The sequence below is a fragment of the Bubalus kerabau genome, chromosome 2 (assembly GCF_029407905.1).
Source record: "Bubalus kerabau isolate K-KA32 ecotype Philippines breed swamp buffalo chromosome 2, PCC_UOA_SB_1v2, whole genome shotgun sequence".
NCBI classification, from domain to species: Eukaryota; Metazoa; Chordata; class Mammalia; order Artiodactyla; family Bovidae; genus Bubalus; species Bubalus kerabau.
The window spans coordinates 153,828,975-153,848,862 of record NC_073625.1 but is presented as its reverse complement, the minus strand read 5'-3'; the positions used below and the strand labels follow the sequence as shown (position 1 = coordinate 153,848,862).

The 19,888-nt window shown below is 43.0% G+C and overlaps 1 protein-coding gene across 4 annotated transcripts in view; it reads left to right on the top strand.

Moving 5' to 3' along the window:
• SCHIP1 (schwannomin interacting protein 1) overlaps positions 1–19,646 on the top strand; it is a 145,360-nt gene extending 125,714 nt beyond the window's left edge. For 3 of the 4 annotated variants that reach the window (XM_055569222.1, XM_055569225.1, XM_055569224.1), the window contains exons 3-7: positions 7,742–7,859; positions 10,395–10,592; positions 11,518–11,641; positions 14,171–14,264; positions 19,003–19,646. In XM_055569222.1, coding sequence (XP_055425197.1) covers positions 7,742–7,859; positions 10,395–10,592; positions 11,518–11,641; positions 14,171–14,264; positions 19,003–19,054 — 586 coding nt within the window. In that variant the 3' untranslated portion in view covers positions 19,055–19,646. Of the gene's footprint in view, positions 1–7,741; positions 7,860–10,394; positions 10,593–11,517; positions 11,642–14,170; positions 14,265–16,861; positions 16,900–19,002 lie in introns of all 4 variants that reach the window. The other variant, XM_055569221.1, reaches the window with a different exon arrangement.
• The last annotated feature ends 242 nt before the right edge of the window (positions 19,647–19,888 follow it).

Genomic DNA, 19,888 nt, shown 5'->3' with positions numbered 1-19,888 from the left:
TGTAAAATAAGCTACAAGGATGTAGTGTACAACGGGAAATAGAGCCAATATTTTATAGTAACTGTAAGAGGAGTATAACCTTTAAAAATTGTGAATCACTATATTGTACACCTATAACATATAATATTGTACAGCAACTATACTTCAATTTTAAATTTTTAAATTTCTTAAAAGTCAAATGATCACCCCATGCATTACACAGTCTTTAGCAAAAGGAAGTTAACACAGTCCCACTAAAGTAAAATAAGCAATAGTATATTTTCACAATAACAAACATTGGGAAACAGAAACTTTGCCTTTCCTTTTCTGAATAGTAATTCTGTAAATCTCGTGGTAAATGTCAATATGAAACAGTCAGTAGGGAAAAGAAGAGTGAAGAGCAAGGTTTGGGAAATGGGAAAGGTGTTTCACAATTTTTTTCTGTTTTTTTGGTCATGCTGCATGGCATGCAGAATGCTAGTTCCCAGTTCAGTTCAGTTCATTTCAGTCGCTCAGTCCTGTCCGACTCTTTGCAAAACCATGGACTGCAGCACACCAGGCTTCCCTGTCCATCACCATCTCCTGGAGCTTGCTCAAACTCATGTCCATCGAGTCAGTGACACCATCCAACCATCTCATCCTCTGTCATCCCCCTTCTCCTCCTGCCCTCAATCTTTCCCAGCATCAGGGTTTTTTCAAATGAATCAGTTCTTCGAATCAGGTGGCCAAAGTATTGGAGTTTCAGCTTCAGCATCAGTCCTTCCAATGAATATTCAGGACTGATTTCCTTTAGGACGGACTGGTTGGATCTCCTTGCTGTCTAAGGGACTCTCAAGAGTCTTCTCCAACACCACAGTTCAAAAGCATCAAGTTCCCAGACCAGAGATCAAACCCATGCCATCTGCAGTGGAAGTTCTGAGTCTTAACCACTGGACCTCCAGGGAAGTCCCTAGCAGCGCTTCATTTTAACCCATCTCAGTGCATCCTACATAGACACCATCATACACCCTATGTATCTAGAACTTACCCAGACCTCAGGTGTTCCCACATTCCTCTTCATGACAAATTCTTAGAAAAATGAAATGTGTTTACAGCTACCCTTGGTTAATTACAGCATACATTTTATTTTCCATCTCCTTTGAAATTCTCATAAAACAGCAAATATAGAAAGGCTTTATGTAGAAAGCCTTTGAATAATGCATCAAAGATCCATTAAAATAAATAAAAGTATATTTTAACAGCCCAGCCACAGACTAGTTGGGAATACTGAGTAATGAGTAAAAGCAGAGCCAGAGGCTCTCACAACCACAGTGGTTTTGGACAGAAGATAGCAATGCATGTTTGAAATGCCTAGGCGTTTTGAAGTGCCCTTTTACTCTGTTTCTTAAGGAAACCATACAGTTGCCTTGAAATTATAGGCAACTACAGGATTAATACATGGGCTTCCCTGGTGGCTCAGCCGTAAAGAATCTGCATGCCAATGCGGGAGACTCGGGTTTGCTTCCTGGGTCAGGAAGATCCCTGGAGAAGGGAGTGACAACCTGCTCCAGTATTCTTGCTTGGGAAATCTCATGGACAGAGGAGCATGGTGGGCTGCAGACAATGGGGTCACAAAAGAGTAGGACACGATTTAATGACTAAACAAAAAACAACAACAGGAGGTATATGCGCTTAAAGTTATATTGCCATCACAGGCAAGACTTGATAAATCCACACCTGAGATTAAGTGCAGTATGGGGGAAAGGCCACTGGAGGTACAGCCTGTAGTCTCTTGCTTTGTAACCTTTCACCAGTTATCTGCTGCCACAGTGATGATATATAATAAAAACCCACCCACATCAGTGGCATCAGATGATTAGCATTGATTTCTACTGCTGGTCAGACCTGGGTTCACATGGGGCTTCCTCCTGGTCTGTGGTCAGCTATAGGTTGGCAAGGTGCTCTACTGCTCTGCACTGAGCTCTCTCAGGTGCCTGGAGCCTCAGTTTGGACAATTGCCACTTGAGCTCTGTGCTGCAAAGTCTGTCTTCTGCCAGCAGGCCGAGCTGGACCTGAGCATTGGCAGCTTTCCCTGCAGGGGGAGACTCAGAACTCTAACGCCATCACTTCCTCTGCACTCTTTTGGCCATGGCAGATCAGGAGGGCAGCCCAGGGATCAGGAGATAGACTCTACCTCTGGATGGAGAAGCCACAATCTTATTACAGAGGGAGCAGACAGAGGGAAGAGAAGAATTGTGACATTTTAATAATCAGGCTGTTACAGATCAGGGGCAAGATATCTGAGTTCTTTAAGTAACCCCTGTCTTGCCCATCCCTGGAGAGGGAAATGGCAATCCACTGCAGTATTCTTGCCTGGAAGATCTCATGGACAGAGGAGCCTGGCAGGCTGCAGTCCATAGGGTCGCAGAGAGTCGGACATGACTGAGCGACTGAGCACGCCTTGCCTGTAATCTACAGATGGTTGTTCAACCCAGGGCAAGAAAGTAGTGAACATACTTTTAAACTCACATTTAATGCAACTGTCCAAGTGAAGTTAACCAACGTGTGGTGTAGGGTATAGAACCAAAGAATCTTAAACATTTCTGTGTGAATGCAGGAAGTTTCAGCTGGTGCTGGAGATTCCTGTTTCTAAAATTGAGACACACCAAATTAGTTCTGGGTTTTGGAGCTGGCCATCACATCAGGTCACTCTCAGTCATTGAAACCCAAGGCCAGGACAAAGGCTGGGTTTCCAATGCTGCTGCCCCCAGTAGAAGTCACAGCAAACTTTAGGACCAGCCATCACTTCTTCCAGGGAGTAAACTGGTCTTTTCCTTGTATTGTGAAGGGAAAAAAAGTATTATCTTTCTACCAAATGTTATCACCAGGTAGCTGGGTTTCTTAGGAGGTAAGATCTTTGCTACTCCATCATTCTCTCAATTCTGTGTGTTTTTTCGTAATGTGTCTGGTGATGGTAGTGAGAAATCAGTGCAAACATTTTCTAAGTAACAGTTTGCTGCTGCTTAGTCACTTCAGTCATGTCCAAGGCTTTGCGACCCTATGGACTGTAGCCCGCCAGGCTCCTCTGTCCATGGGATTCTCCAGGCAAGAATACTGGAGTGGGTTGCCATGCCCTCCTCCAGGGGATCTTCCTGACCCAGGGATTGAACCCAGGTCTCATGCACTGCAGGGGAATTCTTTCCACTTAGCCACCTGGGAAACCCTATATATGTAAATGCTATGCTGTGCTTGGTCACTCAGTCGTGTTCAACTCTTTGCAGCCCCATGGACTATAGGCCGCCAGGCTCCTCTGACCATAGGGATTCTCCAAGGCAGAATACTGGAGTGGGTTGCCATGCCCTCCTCCAGAGGATCTTCCCAACCCAGGAATCGAACCTGAGTCTCCTGAATTACAGGCAGATTCTTTACGATTGAGCCACCCAGAAGCCCCAAATAACAACTTCCCTCACTATGAATGCCAAGAGGACACTGAGGCTGAACAGCCTCTCAACTAGATGCCTTCCTAATTCTGGGTGATAGGAACTGTCACTCAAAAAGCCACATGAACTCAAAGGGACGTCCAGGAGACACACTTGGTCTTTTTATCTCTTTGCATTTCTGGGCCTTCTTCATCTAGGACAGCCCCTTCTCAGGCGCTTGGCTCCCTGTCAGTAACCCTGGCAACAGTATGGTTGTTCGTGGCATAAGGAGGAACAGTTCCTGCGGTGACCAGGACACAGACCTTCCAGAAATCAAATCCAAGGCAAGACACATGTCAAGCAGCCTTTTGCACGTAGCAGTCTGCCAAGCGCCACTCCAAACATCAAGTAACCTCAAATTGGATGCTTTCAATTATACACTAATTAACAAGAAGAGGACGGTGTTTTGTTTTCACCTCAGACTGTGCTGGAGAGATCCAGGCAAATTAGCCCCCCAACTGCTGGAATTTCCCAAGACTGTGTAGCCTTGTTGTGAGTGAGGCCCCACTGTAGTGGGAAGGACAGAGGCCTGGGCTCCAGGCGGCCAGAGGAAGAGCCTCAGGGCGGCCATGCCTCCCCAGGGTGGGAAGGGGCCCCGAACAGGGGTCATGGTCCCCGACCCTGCAGCACAAAGACCCTGAGCAGCACCAGGGGAGCCCACTCACCCTACAGCCCGGCCGCTGCTTGGGAGCTGTGGTCGAGTCTTCCTAAAAGCCGCCTTCATCTTAAGCCCGCTTAAAGGCTAAAGGCAAACAAATCCTCCTCGAAACCTGAGTCTGTTTTAAGATGTCTTTACTAAAATCCCTGCTGAACTATTAGCTGCTGTGTCATATAATTTCCTTTTCCTGAGAGTAACATTCTTGATGATTACCGCTACAAGGAATTATAAGGCTCCCCCTGTAAGAAGGTCTGCACAGCTTCCCACGGTGATAATGTGTTACTAAGGCGATTTTCTGAATTTCTACCTGAGGTGTTTTTTTTCATATTGCTCCAACTACTAAATCCTTCCCTTTTTTTTTTCTTTGCCTTTCCTGAGTTAGAAACACTGTGTGGGATGGTTGATTTAGGTCTAAGGTCCTTAGCACAAAGGTCAGTTTGGGGGCAAAACATCAGAATTTATGATCAAGCTTTCTTCAGAATGAAATATATTTCTGTGGATGTTTTAAACTTTATTTTGCAATGGTATTATCGGTAATTTTGTGTGTTTATAATCTGTTTATGTAGTATCATCTTCTCTTCAAGACTTTATTCTATAAATAGGAAATACTATATAATTCTAAAGGAGATCAGTCCTGGGTGTTCTTTGGAAGGACTGATGCTAAAGCTGAAACTCCAATACTTTGGCCACCTCGTGCAAAGAGTTGACTCACTGTAAAAGACTCTGATGCTGGGAGGGATCGGGGGCAGGAGGAGAAGGGGATGACAGAGAATGAGATGGCTGGATGGCATCACCAACTCCATGGACATGAGTTTGAGTAAACTTCGGGAGTTGGTGATGGACAGGGAGGCCTGGCGTGCTGGATTCATGGGGTCGAAGAGAGTCGGACAGGACTGAGCAACTGAACTGAACTGATATAATTCTAGATTCAAATTAGGTTTAATTTGAAATGTCTTTATTTTAAAATATGTCTGTTTTTAATTTGCACTTTTATTTCCCACTATTGTCCAATCCATGGACCTTGAGTTTTATTGTTAAAAATGGTTGACTTTTTAAAAAATTTTTTACCAACTACAAACAATGAATTTTAAAGCTTAATTTATATGGGATCAAAGGGTAACCTGAACATAATTAGATTACTCCAGAAAAAAATATTCTAATGGAAGAAAATTGAAAGGAGACAAGTTCCATCTCAATAAATGTTCAAGCTGCCTAACAGTTCAAGTCAGCTCAGGACGCTCTCAGAGAGTCAGTTGTGCATCAGGAATTGCCGTGGCAGCCCAGGTGTTCAAGTATGTGACTTCAAGGGTCTCTCTACAAAGTCGCATCACCTTTAAAATCCTGTGTTCCGTTCTTTTGAAATAATTTTATCATTCAAAAATGTATATAGTAACCTATTTATAACATGCATAATATACTAGTAAAGCATCTGTGTATATATAAAAAAAAAATCCTGTGTTCCTTTGTGTAGGCTTTCAGAAAGTAGAGAGGAGGAGGATGAATGCATACAAACCACCTGTCCTATGCCAGCTCTGAGCTAAATCCTCTTATCTTTCTTTGTTGTTCTGTCACTCAGTTCAGTTTAGTCACTCAGTCGTGTCCGACTCTTTGTGACCCCATGGACTGCAGCACGCCAGGCCTCCCTGTCCATCACCAACTCCCGGAGTTTACTCACTCGTGTCCATTGAGTCGGTGGTGCCATCCAACCATCGTCCCCTTCTCCTCCCACCTTCAATCTTTCTGTTGCTCAATCACGCCCAACCCTCTGCGACCCCATGGACTGCAGCATGCCAGGATTCCCTGTGCTTCACTATCTCTTGGAGTTTGTTCATTGAGTCCATTGAATCCATTGAGTCCACCAACGCATGTCCATTTGAGTCGGTGATGCCATCCAACCATCTCGTTCTCTGTCATCCCCTTCTCCTCTTGCCTTCAATCTTTCCCAGCATCACGGTCTTTTCCAATGAGTCAGCCCTTTGCATCAGGTGGCCAAAGTATTGGAGCTTCCTTCTTACAAAGTACTGAATTATACACCCTGTTTTACAGATGAGGATACAGATTGAGTATTGTGCTTAGGGAATGAAGTGAGAATTCAAACCTAAGTCCTGCTGATTCCAAGCACCCTCAGCTGATCACAGAAGAACCTGTCACCTTCTGCAGCCAGCCCTGGGCCTGACTCTGCTGGCCTGCACAGGAGGGTGAGGAGCAACAGAATTGGACCTACTGAGAGAAAGGGTGCATTTCCTTCCTGGGGAAATAAGTTGGGACTCTCAGTAATCACAGAAGTTAACAACAGGTGGCAGTACCTACACGTAACAGTGGTGCCTGTGTTAAATCAGTACTTTTTCTTTTTCTGACTTCTGTATTATTTTCAGTCAAACCAGTGCTTTCAATGAGTCATCTGAGCATTTTGTACAGAGCATCCCTACCCACTGGAATTTTTTAGAAATGCAAATGTCAGCTATCAGCCTAGTTGATCTTTGCGTCTCTCACTGTGACAGTAACGCCAGAGCAGATTCAGCGTCCGCTGTTCTAAACCTGGCTTACACTACCCTCCTTAGGACCCCCTGCTGCTTAAGGAGTTTCCTTCTGCTTTTTCTTTCTCAAGGCTTACACACAGGCTGGAGACACTAGGGATGCTTCTTTTTGCCTCAAATAGAAAATAGAAAGTGCTTCTTGAAAAACTCTTTGTTGTCAAACAGTCATGAAACGTGTTGGCCTTCAAATGAGCATTAGGACACAGAGTTGGATCCTCAGCCTGGCTGTGTGTGTGGCAGATACACAGCCTGGCGGCCCTTTGTGACCACATTTCCAGAAACATCCCTCCTGGAGCTTCCCGGATTCGCCACAAACATAATGAACTCCCAAGACATCTCTGCCTCTGAGGCTCGGGGCGCCAGGTGGTCTGCAGAGCCTTGCTGTGTTCCAATGTTGTGCCTTTATAACTAGGTTGGAAGTTTCCTTAAGTTTCTCTAGGGTGAACCTCTGGTGTGTTTTTTTTTTTTTCCTTAATGACATAAATGAGCTCCCTCAGTTGACTTTTGGCAACTGCCTCAAATAAAATTTCCCTAACACTGAATCAGCTCTGGGATTATTGTCACAGTGAGAGATGCAAAGATCAACTCATCTGATAGCTGACCTTTTTCTATTTGAGGCATAAAAAGAGTCTTTTTTTCTGAGAGCTCTGGCCCCGGGATGCTTTCTTTAATGAGCATCTTTGGATTGTCCCCATGGGGCAGGACGATGACACCAGGCAGCCCTGTTTGGCTGAGGATCCATTCATCTTCATCAACAAAAATGTAAACTCAGTGTCTCAACACGTTTGTATCATGTACCAACTATGTGTTTGGTATTGTGCCGGGTGCTATAATGTGGCTTGAAATTAGTTTTCAAACAACAATGAATTTCTGTGTGGAAAAAAGCTACTACAATAGGAGTTAAAAGTTATCACCTTACTGTTTATCAATGTATCTTTCTTATCCTCTAGTAAAAGTTACCATTTATGAATTGGGCATAATATTGATCACTCACTGCTCCCTGTGAAGAACACATTAAACTGCTTTCTCTAGCAAAACCAGACTGTTTTTGGATGCTGCCGGATAACAAATAGCTGAGTGGAATTAGTATTCTGTTTGCTTCTGCCCAGCCTGCAGAGTGGGATGAACCTGCAGATTTGCTTTGTCAACGATAGCGGCAGTGATAAGGACAGCGATGCTGATGACAGCAAGACCGAAACCAGCCTGGACACCCCCTTGTCTCCCATGGTGAGTCTCCGAGCTGCCACTGAGGTTCAGAGTGTGCTTTCCTGGTCACTTAGCTTCTTTTCTGTTGTTGATCAGGAACAAACATTGCAGAGATTTAAAAACAGATGTCTCATGACATTTCTTAACATGTGAAGTGTGAAAGTCACTCATTCGTGTCTGATTCTTGCAACCCCATGGACTGTATGTAGTCTACCAGGCTCCTCTGTCCATGGAATTTTCCAGGCGAGAATACAAGAGTGGGAAGCCATTCCCTTCTCCAGGGGATCTTCCTGTCTCCTGCACTGCAGGAGATTCTTTATTGCCTGAGCCATTGGGGAAGCCCTTCTTAACATGAGATGCTCCTAAAATTTGAGTGATTGAAAACTTAAAACTGTGATCTGAGGATACTTAAGTTCTGTTAAAGTTAACAACTACTTTCATATTAAATCATCAGGAAAATCACATAGGCCCTGAAAATTATAAAAGAAAATATGCTATAAAAAGGAATGAAATGGTGCCATTTGCAGAGACCTGGATGGACCTAGAGACTGTCGTAAGACTGAATTAGTCAGAAAGAGAAAAACAAATATCATTTGTTATATTATTAACACATAATGTGGAATCTAGAAAAATGGTATAGATTATCTTATTGCAACACAGAAGTAGAGACACAGATGTAGAGAACATCTGGATGCTGGAGGGGAAAGGAGAAAGAGGGGTGATGAATTGGGAGATTGAGATTGATATATATACACTACTAGCCGTAAAGTAGATAACTAATGAGAACCTACTGTACAGCACAAGGAACTACTCAGTGCTCTGTGGTGACCTAAATGGAAAGGGAATCCGAAAAAGAGGGGATATATGTAAACATACCGCTGATTCACTTTGCTATAGGGCAGAAACTAACACAATATTGTAAAGCAACTATATGCCAATAAAAATTAATTTAGTACGGTAAATAAAAAAATAGAAAATGTGCTAGATACCATTCCTTCCCCATTGGTCTTAGAAATATGAGCATAGACTAGCAGTGGACACATTTTAAAATACCACTCAGAGAAACCAGAAAGATAATGTGGGTTAAGCATTGCTTACTTTTCCTTGCGGGGTTTCCCTGGTGGCTCAGCTGTAAAGAGTCCGCTTGCCAAGCTGGAGACAAAGGTCAGATGTCTGGGTCGGGAAGATCCCCTGGAGAAGGAAATGACAACCCACTCCAGTATTCTTGCCCATGGATGGAGAAGACTGGCGGGCTACAGCCCATGGTGTGGCAACGAGTGGGACTCAACTTAGCAACTAAACAACACTTTTCCTTGCACACTTATATAAAAGATGGCTTGATGATCCTGAGTGCTTGTTCCTGAATTTCTTTCCTCTCTGGGAGCTCTATCCAGCACCTTTCTTATCGAAGACCAACTAACAGGAAACTGTGTTAGTTGTTGAGGACAGTGCCACATGAGAACTTCTTTGGATAGCTGAGATCCTGTCCACTTGGGGAGTAACACACCACCTTAGCTCTGGGTGAAATATTTTGCTGTAGTCTGTTCACTTCAAGAAAGTTTTGAGAGTAAGAAAGAAAAGTCTCAAGTTTGTTATAAATATATATTTTCCCTATTATTAATTATGTTACTTTTTATGCTAAAATCAGCCTTTTATTGATACTACGGAGATAAACTACCTTTGAAAATGTTACTTGCTAAAAAAGAGGAGTGTGTATATATATATATACACACACACATACATATAACTGATTCACTTTGCTGTACAGCAAAAATTAATACCACATTGTAAAGGAACTATATGCCAATAAAAATTAGTTAAAAAGTTAAAAAATAATTATATTGCTGCTACTGCTACTGCTGCTAAGTCGCTTCCGTCGTGTCCGACTCTGTGTGACCCCATAGATGGCAGCCCACCAGGCTCCCCCGTCCCTGGGATTCTCCAGGCAAGAACACTGGAGTGGGTTGCCATTTCCTTCTCCAATGCATGAAAGTGAAAAGTGAAAGTGAAGTCGCTCAGTCGTGTCAGACTCCCAGCTACCCCATGGACTGCAGCCCACCAGGCTCCTCCGTCCATGGGATTTTCCAGGCAAGAGTACTGGAGTGGGTTGCCATTGTCTTCTCCAATTATTAAATATAAAGTAGCAAATAAATAAATGCAAAAAAATAATATGCAAAGAACTTAGAACAATGCTAGCACATTGTTTCCATTAAATGCTGTGTGCTAAGCTGTTTCCGTCCTGTCCAACTCTTTTTGACCCCCTGGACTGTAGCCTCCCAGGCTCCTCTGTCCATGGGATTCTCCAGGCAAGCATACTGGAGTGGGTTGCCATGCCCTCCTCCAGGGGAATTTCCTGACCCATTAAATGCTAATGGTAAATAAATAATCATTCAATAAAAGTTATTTGTGATTGGTACAGATCAACTCAAGAGTTGAGTTGTGTTGATGGAGCGGACTCTTGGCTGCTCTGAGAGAGGGCTCAGGGAGGCTATAGTCCATCTCCAAAGGTGGTACCCAGCACACAAAGCTCAGGTGCTGCTTTTTTTCCCTTCGCAGAGCAAACAGAGCTCTTCCTATTCAGATAGAGACACTACTGAAGAAGAATCCGAATCCCTGGATGACATGGATTTCCTCACAAGGCAAAAGAAATTGCAAGCCGAAGCCAAAATGGCCCTTGCCATGGCCAAACCAATGGCCAAAATGCAAGTAGAAGTGGAAAAACAGAACAGGAAAAAGTCTCCCGTCGCTGATCTCGTAAGCAGCGAGCGCTGAAACACAACTAAGTGGGGGCTTGCATGCCGTGGTTGGCTGGCGAGTGTTGGCTGCAAATGGTTGAGGCTGTCTCAGTCCTTTCCCAGAGTTATGCAAACTTGGGTTTCTAGAAGGCACTGTGTAAAACGTCATTGAGAAATATTTAAGTCTGTTTCTTTTTCCTTCCTACTGTATCACAGAAGGATGCATAAGCTACAGATTTCACAAACGTAAACTTTGCTCCCCATTCATATCTACTCTGTTTTCGGGGCAGTATTAGCTGTTGTGAGAATATTTTAATTCCTTTAAAGCAGTCTCAGTTCAAGAACCCATTGCTGTGGCAAACTCACTATTACTTTAACTCTTTGTTCCTACTGTTCAGTGAAGACAGTATGATAGCGTGGACAAAGGTCCTGGCCTTTGGAGCTTAAGATGAGCCCTGCCATCCATCTACTGTGGGGCTCTAGGCAAGTCTCAGTTTTCTCATCTACAAAATGGGGATAATAATAACACCTGTGTCAGAGCATAATTGTGAGAATTCAGTGGAAAAAGTGTTCAAAGCACTTGGCACAGTGCTTGTAGCATGCTATAAATTAATAAATACTGGATCTTAGTAATTTAATCTATGTAACTGATACTGCTTGAGCTCCCTGGTAATTCATTTGTGGATCTAATTATTGACTCTAAGTTGTAGACCAGTCCAAAGGCGTTTGATTTGAGTAGTGTCCCATTATGATGCTGATAACATTTGAGAATGTGTGATGTGTGAATGGAGGGCCTTGCATTGGAAAAGTCAGACAGGGAAAGCTTTTCAGTGAGGACCCTGAAGTGGGTGAATGAAGGTGGGTTTTTAGGAGAAAACTCGGTCCTGTATTCAGTGTGCTTACTGCTCTGCTCTCATCTCTGTTTCTTCCCTTTGTGTCTTCAGCTGCCACACTTGCCTCATATAAGTGAATGCTTGATGAAAAGAAGTTTAAAGCCCACTGACCTGAGAGACATGACTATTGGGCAGCTACAAGTGATAGTCAATGATCTCCATTCCCAGATAGAAAGTAAGTGTGAGACACTCTGGCAAATGGGATATTATTGTTAAATATCATGGGATATCACGTTTCCTTGGGGCCCTCTGTGCCCTTGCAAGGAAAGGAAGAGAATCAACGCTGTCTTTTTTCCTTTGATTTTTGACTATAAAATGTTGGGAAACTTTAAGACTTTTTCAAGATTCAAAGAGATTAAGGGTCCTTTTTATTCATCTGAAATCCCCAGCTTTTAGCACAGTGCCTGGCATATAGTTGGGTTACAACACCTGTTTGTAGAATACAATTTAGTAGTTCCAGGTCTTTTATTATATTTATATATATTTGTATATGTATTATACGAATACAATTATATGCTCAGCTTTATTTGTATGTACATTTATTTTAGCTCATCAGATCCAAAACAGCTTATGTTGTGGGACTTCAGGTGGCGAAAGTGTATAGGACTGATAGGTGAAAATTTTAGGGTGAGAAGGAGTGGGCCTTTTACCCCCAGAGTAAAGAAGGACCTCTACCGGAAATGTGCTGGGAGTTGTGGTGAGTGAGTGGCATTCACTCAGCTGGTTGTGCAGAGAAGGGCACATGCTGGGCCAGTAACAGAGAGAGCTCAATCACTGGGGCATCTTGCTGAGTCCAGATGAACTCTCGAGCACTCCAGCCTTGAAACATATGAGTCCATAAAGTCCATTGCTGATAGATTAAAACCACCTAAAAGACATGCCAACCCAATGCAAACCAACTATAAAAAAGCATTTGGGAACCAAGTGGGGAAATTTGAACACTGACTAAATGTTTTATTAAAGATGTATTGACTTATTCAGGTACAATAAAGGCATTATGGTTATGTTAATTTTTTAAAAAAGCCCTGTCTTTAGAGATGCATACTGAAGCATTTATGTATGAAACAACAGGATGTCTGAAATTCACTTTAAAATGACCTCACTGGAGAAGGGGAGAAAGGTCAGTTACAACTGGCCAGGAGTTGATTATTTTTGAAGCTGATTGGATGCATAGGGCAAGGGGATTCATTAAACAAGTCTCTGCTTTTGTATCACTTTGAAAATGTCCATAATAAAAAATTTTAAACTTCATATAGAAAAGACATTCCCATGCGCTATGCCAGTATAGAAAGCTCTCCTAAGAACTCACTAGAAAAATAAAATGTGCAGTGGCAATTTAATACCTTCAGTATTTTGGGGAGGTGGGGCAATCACACCAGGCAGTGTGAGGGATCTTAGTTCCCCAACGAGGAATCAAACTCACAGCCACAGCAGTGCAAGCCGAGTCTTAACCTCTTAACCCAATACCTTCAGTATTTTAAAATCAAAAGAAAAGATTCACATTTTAATTAGGAAACCATAGATTCATAGGATTTTTTTTGAAGTTCTACTACATTTTCATTTTCATTGAGAATAAATTACTAGGAGTATTTTTCTTTCAAGGATTTAAAAGGCTTTCTGATCTCTTACCATCGAAATATCTTCCTTAGACTTTTAAATAATAACATTGCCAGCTAGTCCTTTTCAGGAGTACAGGAAGTTTTAGATTTCTTTGTATGATTTTTTTTCTCCTTTTTAAAATTGGAAACAAATCTGAACTAAAGGCAGATAAATGCATCATTTCAGGTCTGAATCCAGCGTTTTCAAGGATGACCTTGCTGAGTACCCTCTTCCTTTCTTTTGTTGCTGGGCCTAGAGCTCTTGCCAAATGAATGCTCTCCCCACATGTGCATGTGTTCAGACCCAGAAGCTTTTGTTCTAAGTCAGTATGAGGGGAAAAAGCAAGCAGCAGCCCTAGGCTTGTTTATATTTTCCAATGGCAGAAGCCAGATTAACCCAGTGCACAGATTTCAGGAAGACTAGCCATGTTTCCATCTATTTTATTCCCAGTATAAATCCTAAGGAGTCTTTTCCTCAGCACCTGTTGTCTGGAGACCAGGGGTTATTTCTTCAGGTCCTTCATATTTCATTCTCCCATGTCTTTAGATATTACTCTTTCTTTGAACAGCCTGCACATTGGGCTGCTCCTCCTCGTGGCCCCAGGTAACCTTTGAGCATCCTCGGGCCCCTCCCTCTCCAGCTGGGCATCTAATGTGGTGCCTGTCAGATGCGGCGGCCCCTCCAGCTCTCAGTGTGGCTGGAGCCCCCTGAAGATGAACAGTGGAAAACTCAACATGCCCCAGACTTTTACACTCACGTATCTTCAAAATAAAATCCCACTGCTTCTAACAAGCTACTTTCCTAACAGCTAACCACTTCTTTTCCCACTTTAATGTGAATGTAACTGGATTTACTTCATTCTCCTTTTCTTCCAACACTTCTATAAGTAGGCAAACTAGTGCTCTCAAATGGGTGACTTCTCCTGAGCTTCTGAGAAACTAATGAGAACCCTAACATTTCAGCAAAAATACTTTCCTCCTGTGTTTAGCTGTTTGTATATACGTGTGTGTCTATATGGTACACATACAATGGTCCATACGTAGTTTCATATCCTGACTTTGATGCAGCTTTATCTATTTCTATTGCTCTCTTTCCTTTGCCCCAGGCTTGAATGAAGAGCTGGTCCAGCTGCTCCTTATCCGAGATGAGCTGCACACGGAGCAGGACGCCATGCTGGTGGACATCGAGGACTTGACCAGGTCAGTGGAGCCTCACCCTTCCCAAAAAAGGAAAGAAGCCCGGGATGATTAGAAGCTCAAGAATTAAGGCAGGAGTGAGGTGGTGCTAGTGGTAAAGAAACTGCCTGCCAACACGGGAGATGAGGGTTTGATCCCTGGGTCGGGAAGGTCCCCTGGGGAGTTGTCCCTAAGCCCTTCCATGCTGGCATGTTTCCAGCACATGGTGGGTGCCCCCAAGTGGCACTTGCTGTTATCTGACCCAACTCCTGATGACATCTGCCATGCCCAGAAGGCAAGGACCCTGGCATCTTTCCGCAGCACCAGTGCCACCAGATTGCTCTCACCATGGGGAGACTCCAAGACTTGGGTTTCTAGCTGAGCCTGGCTCCAGGCCCCCTCTCTGTAAAGAGGTGAAGAATGCCTCCTTCCCTGGGGAATAGGGAAACTAGACTAATGCTGGTCAAGATCTTGCATTTCTTCGTCATTTTCTTTGTAGAAACGCCTCTCACAATAAGTATGTGAAGTGCATAAAAAAACTGTGAGCATTCCTACCGTCTTATGACACCTTTTCTGAGTCAGTTTATAGAAAGTCTTTAAGCCACAAGGCAACAATTACTATTAATCCCAGAAATGGTATTCAGAGAGTAGAGGCTCCCAAAGAAAGAAAGAAAACTCTTGTCACAATAGCATAAGGAATTAACCATGTGATCCAGAACCATCCAAGGGAAGCTTGGCAACATATGTAGCGACAATGCTCTCAGCATTCAACCACAGGGACCTCTTCTCTGTGTGAGACACTGTGTAAAATATTTTTGCAAATGCAATGTTATAAAAGTAGCTCAGGTAGCAAAATAAAGGCTACAGAACTATGTTTAAAGTTTGTTTTTCAAGACCTATGGGCAGCACTCTGTTTTGTATGCTTTAGATGTTATTGCCATTGCTCCTAACAAAAACAAACAAAAAACCAGAAGGTCTTCTCATACCTTCTTAGCATGTTTGCCTACATCTGAAATACGGTACCACTCAAATATTGTTACTGCCCCCTACAGATATATTCAGGCACTGCACCAGCAATTGTAAGACACCTCCCTTTTTGTTAGGCTAACAACTTTGCATATAGGGGTTAAGATTATGGGAAATCATGGGTGGCCCATGGGTAAAGAAATCCGCCTGCCAATTCAGGAAACAGGGGTTCAATCCCTGGTCCAGGAGCTTTAGAGCAACTTGGCCCCTGAGCCGCATCTGTTGAGCCTCTGCTCTAGAGCCTGTGAGCCACAGTTACTGCAGACCAGTGCCCTAGAGCCCGTGCTCCACAATAAGAGAAGCCGCCGTGATGAGAAGCCCGCACAAGGCAACTAAAGAGTAACCCCTGCTCCCCACAACTAGAGAAAAGCACATGCAGTAACAAAAGACCCAGCACAGCTAATAAATAAAATTATTAAAAAAAAAAAAGATTATGGGAAATCAGTAGTGAACTGTACAAGGACATGCATCTTCTGAAAAATATGTAAACTCTTTCATCAGTTCTGTGACTTGCCAGTGGTAACAGAGGACAGTTTCTCCGTCCCTCAGAGCAGTGCTGGCACTCCTTGGTGCAAAGAAGACATTCAGAGGCCCCTCCCTTTCCTCGGAATGTTCAGCTGTTACCTGGGTCTGCAGTGTACTATGTTTATACTGCAGATGGTATGATCGTGGGAGACAGGAGGGCAGAACCATGGGGTTTAGAGGAGAGGAGTCGCTTATTTAAAGGTGTTGGAGGAACCCTTGAAACAAGAGCAGGTGAAGAGTAGTTTCTATGTCCATTTCTAGCTGCAAAAATATAATTTTGCTCATGGAGCGGGGGGTGGGGGGCGGGGGAATCTAAATATACTTCAGCTTCCCCAAAGGTGGCCATGCCAGAATGTTGCAGCCAGATCCCAGAGACTGAGAGCATGGCTACCAGGAAGCCTTGCTCACCTGCTCCCTTTACCTGTCCAGCGCCTACCATTCAGGTGTCAGTTCAGGTCCATGGTTCTCAATTTCAGTTGCACATTGGAATCACCTGGGGAGCTTTTAAAATATTGATGCCTGGGTCTCACTGCCAGAGGTTCTGATTTAACTATTCTGTGAGACAGGGACTTCTGTGCATTAGAAGTTTTTTAAAGCTTTCCTGATGACTCCAATACACAGCCTAATTCGAAAACCACAGGTTTAGATACTTCTTTGAAGTAGTGCTCCCTGAACCCCCAAGACTGGCCTAGGACCCTCTTTGTGCTTCTGGCAGCACGGCATTCCTCCCAAGTGGGGCCTGATCATATTGTGTTACATTTGTTTGCTGTCTTTCCCAGCCTGGCTGTGTTGTTGTTCAGTTGCTATGTCATGTCCAACTCTTTGCGACTCCATAGACTGCAGTATACCAGGCTTCCCTGACCTCTACTGTCTCCCAGAGCTTGCTCAAACTCATGTCCTTTGACTCCATGATGCCATCCAACCATCTCATCCTCTGTCGCCCCCTTGTGCTCCTGCCTTCAATCTTTCCCAGCATCAGGGTCTTTTCCAATGAGTCGGTTCTTCACATCAGGTGGCCAAAGTATTAGATCTTCAGCTTCAGACACAATGCTTATTTTCGTTCATTTCAGAGTCCTCAGAGCCTAAGACAGGAGCTGCCAAACACATAGTAAGTCCTCAAAAGTGATTGTTGATGTAAAGGAGTTCTTGTAGGGCTTGCTGCTGCTACTGCTGCTGCTAAGTCAAGTCAGTCGTGTCCGACTCTGTGTGACCCCATAGACGCCAGCCCACCAGGCTCCCCCATCCCTGGGATTCTCCAGGCAAGAACACTGGAGTGGGTTGCCATTTCCTTCTTGTAGGGCTTGAGTGAAATTAATTCTGCTAAAGACTTTCATATAAATAGTTGATGAGAACCTTTTAGTTTTATAAACTGAAACTCTTTCCCTCCTTTGTCTAAAATTTTAATGAAATTCACCCTTGTATGTGTCTCAGAAATAACACCCAACTCTCAATATTTTCAAGCTATTGCCTATCTGTTCTTTCCTTGTCTCTCAGAAAACCTCGTGTTGTAGGTTTGCACAACACATTCACACAAAGAGATACATATTTAAAGCTGCTATAAGAACCATAATTTAATTAGCTACATGGAATCTTAGCCACTGGGTATCAAAATATTTCTTGAGCTGAATTTGTTCAAGTGAGACCCATGAGCTACTTTATGAAAATAATCTCTTTTACACACATAAAAAAGATGGTCTGCTAAAAGGCATGATTTTTCTTGGGGATACAGTGCTATTGTTATCTTTTTTCCCGAGTCCCTTTAGTGTTCGGTGAATATCAGAATATTATTTGTGGGCTGCTGCATGTGGCAAGGGCACGACTGTCACTTCCCTTTTCTGAAAATATTTGTGGTTTTCTTCCCTGTGCCATAGATGTGAAACATTCTGCATCATTAACACCAGTGAGTTACACTTAATGTCACTGACTACCCAAGTCAAGGCAGTGCACAGAAGTTGCACCCGAACCTTTGATTACAGCTGGAAAGCACAGCATTAGATAACTTTTCTCTTGCCCAATTTTTAATTTCCTAAGATCCTCCTTCAAAACATTTGTTTCTTGCAACCTTCAGACCCTACCACTCTCCCAGAAGACGTTTGATTAGTGCCTGTTTGAGTGATGTCAGCAGCTTGGCCATTCCCCTGTCTCCATCTCCACTGGCCAGCTGCTGGGTTGGCCCGCCTTTGGGCTCACAGGCCATGATAGGACTTGATGAGTAAGAAAGTTTACCCAGCCCTGTCCCCACCCTCACTGACCCGATCATGCCCTTAGGACTAATTGAGGGGAGGAAGAGTATCAAATATGGGAAATCTTTGCATCCACCAAAGCCTATCATTTGTTCTAAAGACATTACTACCCTTTGTAAGAATGATATTGGATTATTGTATTATTAACAGGGGCCTTGTTAATACTTAAATTTGCATCTTTGTGCATATTTAGATAAAGTAGTCATGCAGTTAACTTTCTGTCACAATAGCTTGTTCTGACTTTTTTGCTTAGCACATATTTTCTGTCTGCTGTGTCCTTGTTTGGTGTCCGTTCCTTTCTTGTCTCTTTCCATTGAAATATATGCCCCATGAGAACAAAGAGTTCATTGTCTGCTCACCACCAAATCCCCATCACCAGAAGCAGTGTGCCTGGCACAGAGAAGACCATATTAAACATTTGCTGAATAAATTATCCTAGTTAATTTTCCCTTTTCGTTTTTAAACACAACGCTTTTCTTCTCAAAGAAAAATGTCATCTACACGTCTCAGGCTAATCCAGTGACTTACTAGATAAAAGGAATCATACATAGAATGTAAAAATTGAAGGGAATTCCCTGGCAGTCTAGTGGTTAGGACTCCACCCTTTCACTGCTGAGGGCACAGCTTCAGTCCCTGGTTGGACAACTAAGATCCATCACCATCCAAAGTTAGGGACTTCCCTGGTGGTCCAGTGGTTAAAACCATGCTCCCAATGCAGGGGGGGCCCGGGTTCAATTCCTGGTCAGATCCTGCATGCCAGGCAGCTTGGCCATGAAAAAAAATCAAAAGAAGGCACATTCATTTCAATTAAGTACTGTTTCTTTTTTTGTTTTTTTTCTCTCTTTTTTTGAATTAAGTACTGTTTCTTGATTCCCGTGATTTAACTATGGAGGATGTTTTAGCTGCCAATGGAAGAGTAGTTTGGATCTTCCTCCTCAGCGCTAAATAATGTGTTATTCATTCCACAGACATGCCGAGAGTCAACAGAAGCACCTGGCCGAGAAAATGCCTGCAAAGTGAAAAGAAGCCATCCAACCAGAGGACAAGCTAGACTTTCTTTTGCTTCTGTGGTTGTAAAAATGCTGTTGCTAAAGGTGGCACAGAAACAAACAAATATCAGTGTTAGTCATTGATAATGTCTGAAGCTTAACGTCCGGTGATTGGCCTTTGCTTCTTAATTTATTTTAATTTTTTTACTGTGCCACTCAATATCAGGCATTTTAATAAAATATTGTTACAAAAAAAATGTATAGTACTTACACCACCACAAGTCATGGTTAATCAAAGAGGGTAGTTTTAACTTTGTTTTTATTTGTTTAGAGATTATGAGTTGGAGCAGTATTTTACCATTGACTGCTGTCATTCTTCACTGTAGTTTTAAAGAAGAACTGTAAATGACGGTGCTATCCAAGTCAAAAAATACATGCCTGCCTCGTAGTGAAGTTGTAGCTCTCCGTAATATGTATATTTTAATCAGTTTTCAACATTTTGTGAATGTTGACTACCTGAAGTTCATTTTTAGATGTGCTATTAACATTCTGTTGGATTCAGAGGGTTCCTTAAAAGTTTTATGTATAAATATGTAAAATAAAAATTAAAACTTTGTTTCATAGGATATGTCTTTTTGCTCACTAGCAAGCCCTGGATATATATGTCTGTCTTCGCTCTTCCTCAACTGAAATCCCCCACTGGGAAGCCTTTATCAGTGAAAAACAAAGGGCTCCAGAGAACAGGCAATGCAGGGAATTGCTAGGAAGATTGTGGAGTGTTGGGAGCCTGTGTGTGAGAGAGTGTGTGTGTGTGTGGTCCAAAGAAGGCAATATCAACAACATCAGAGCCAGCACATTTGTCCCT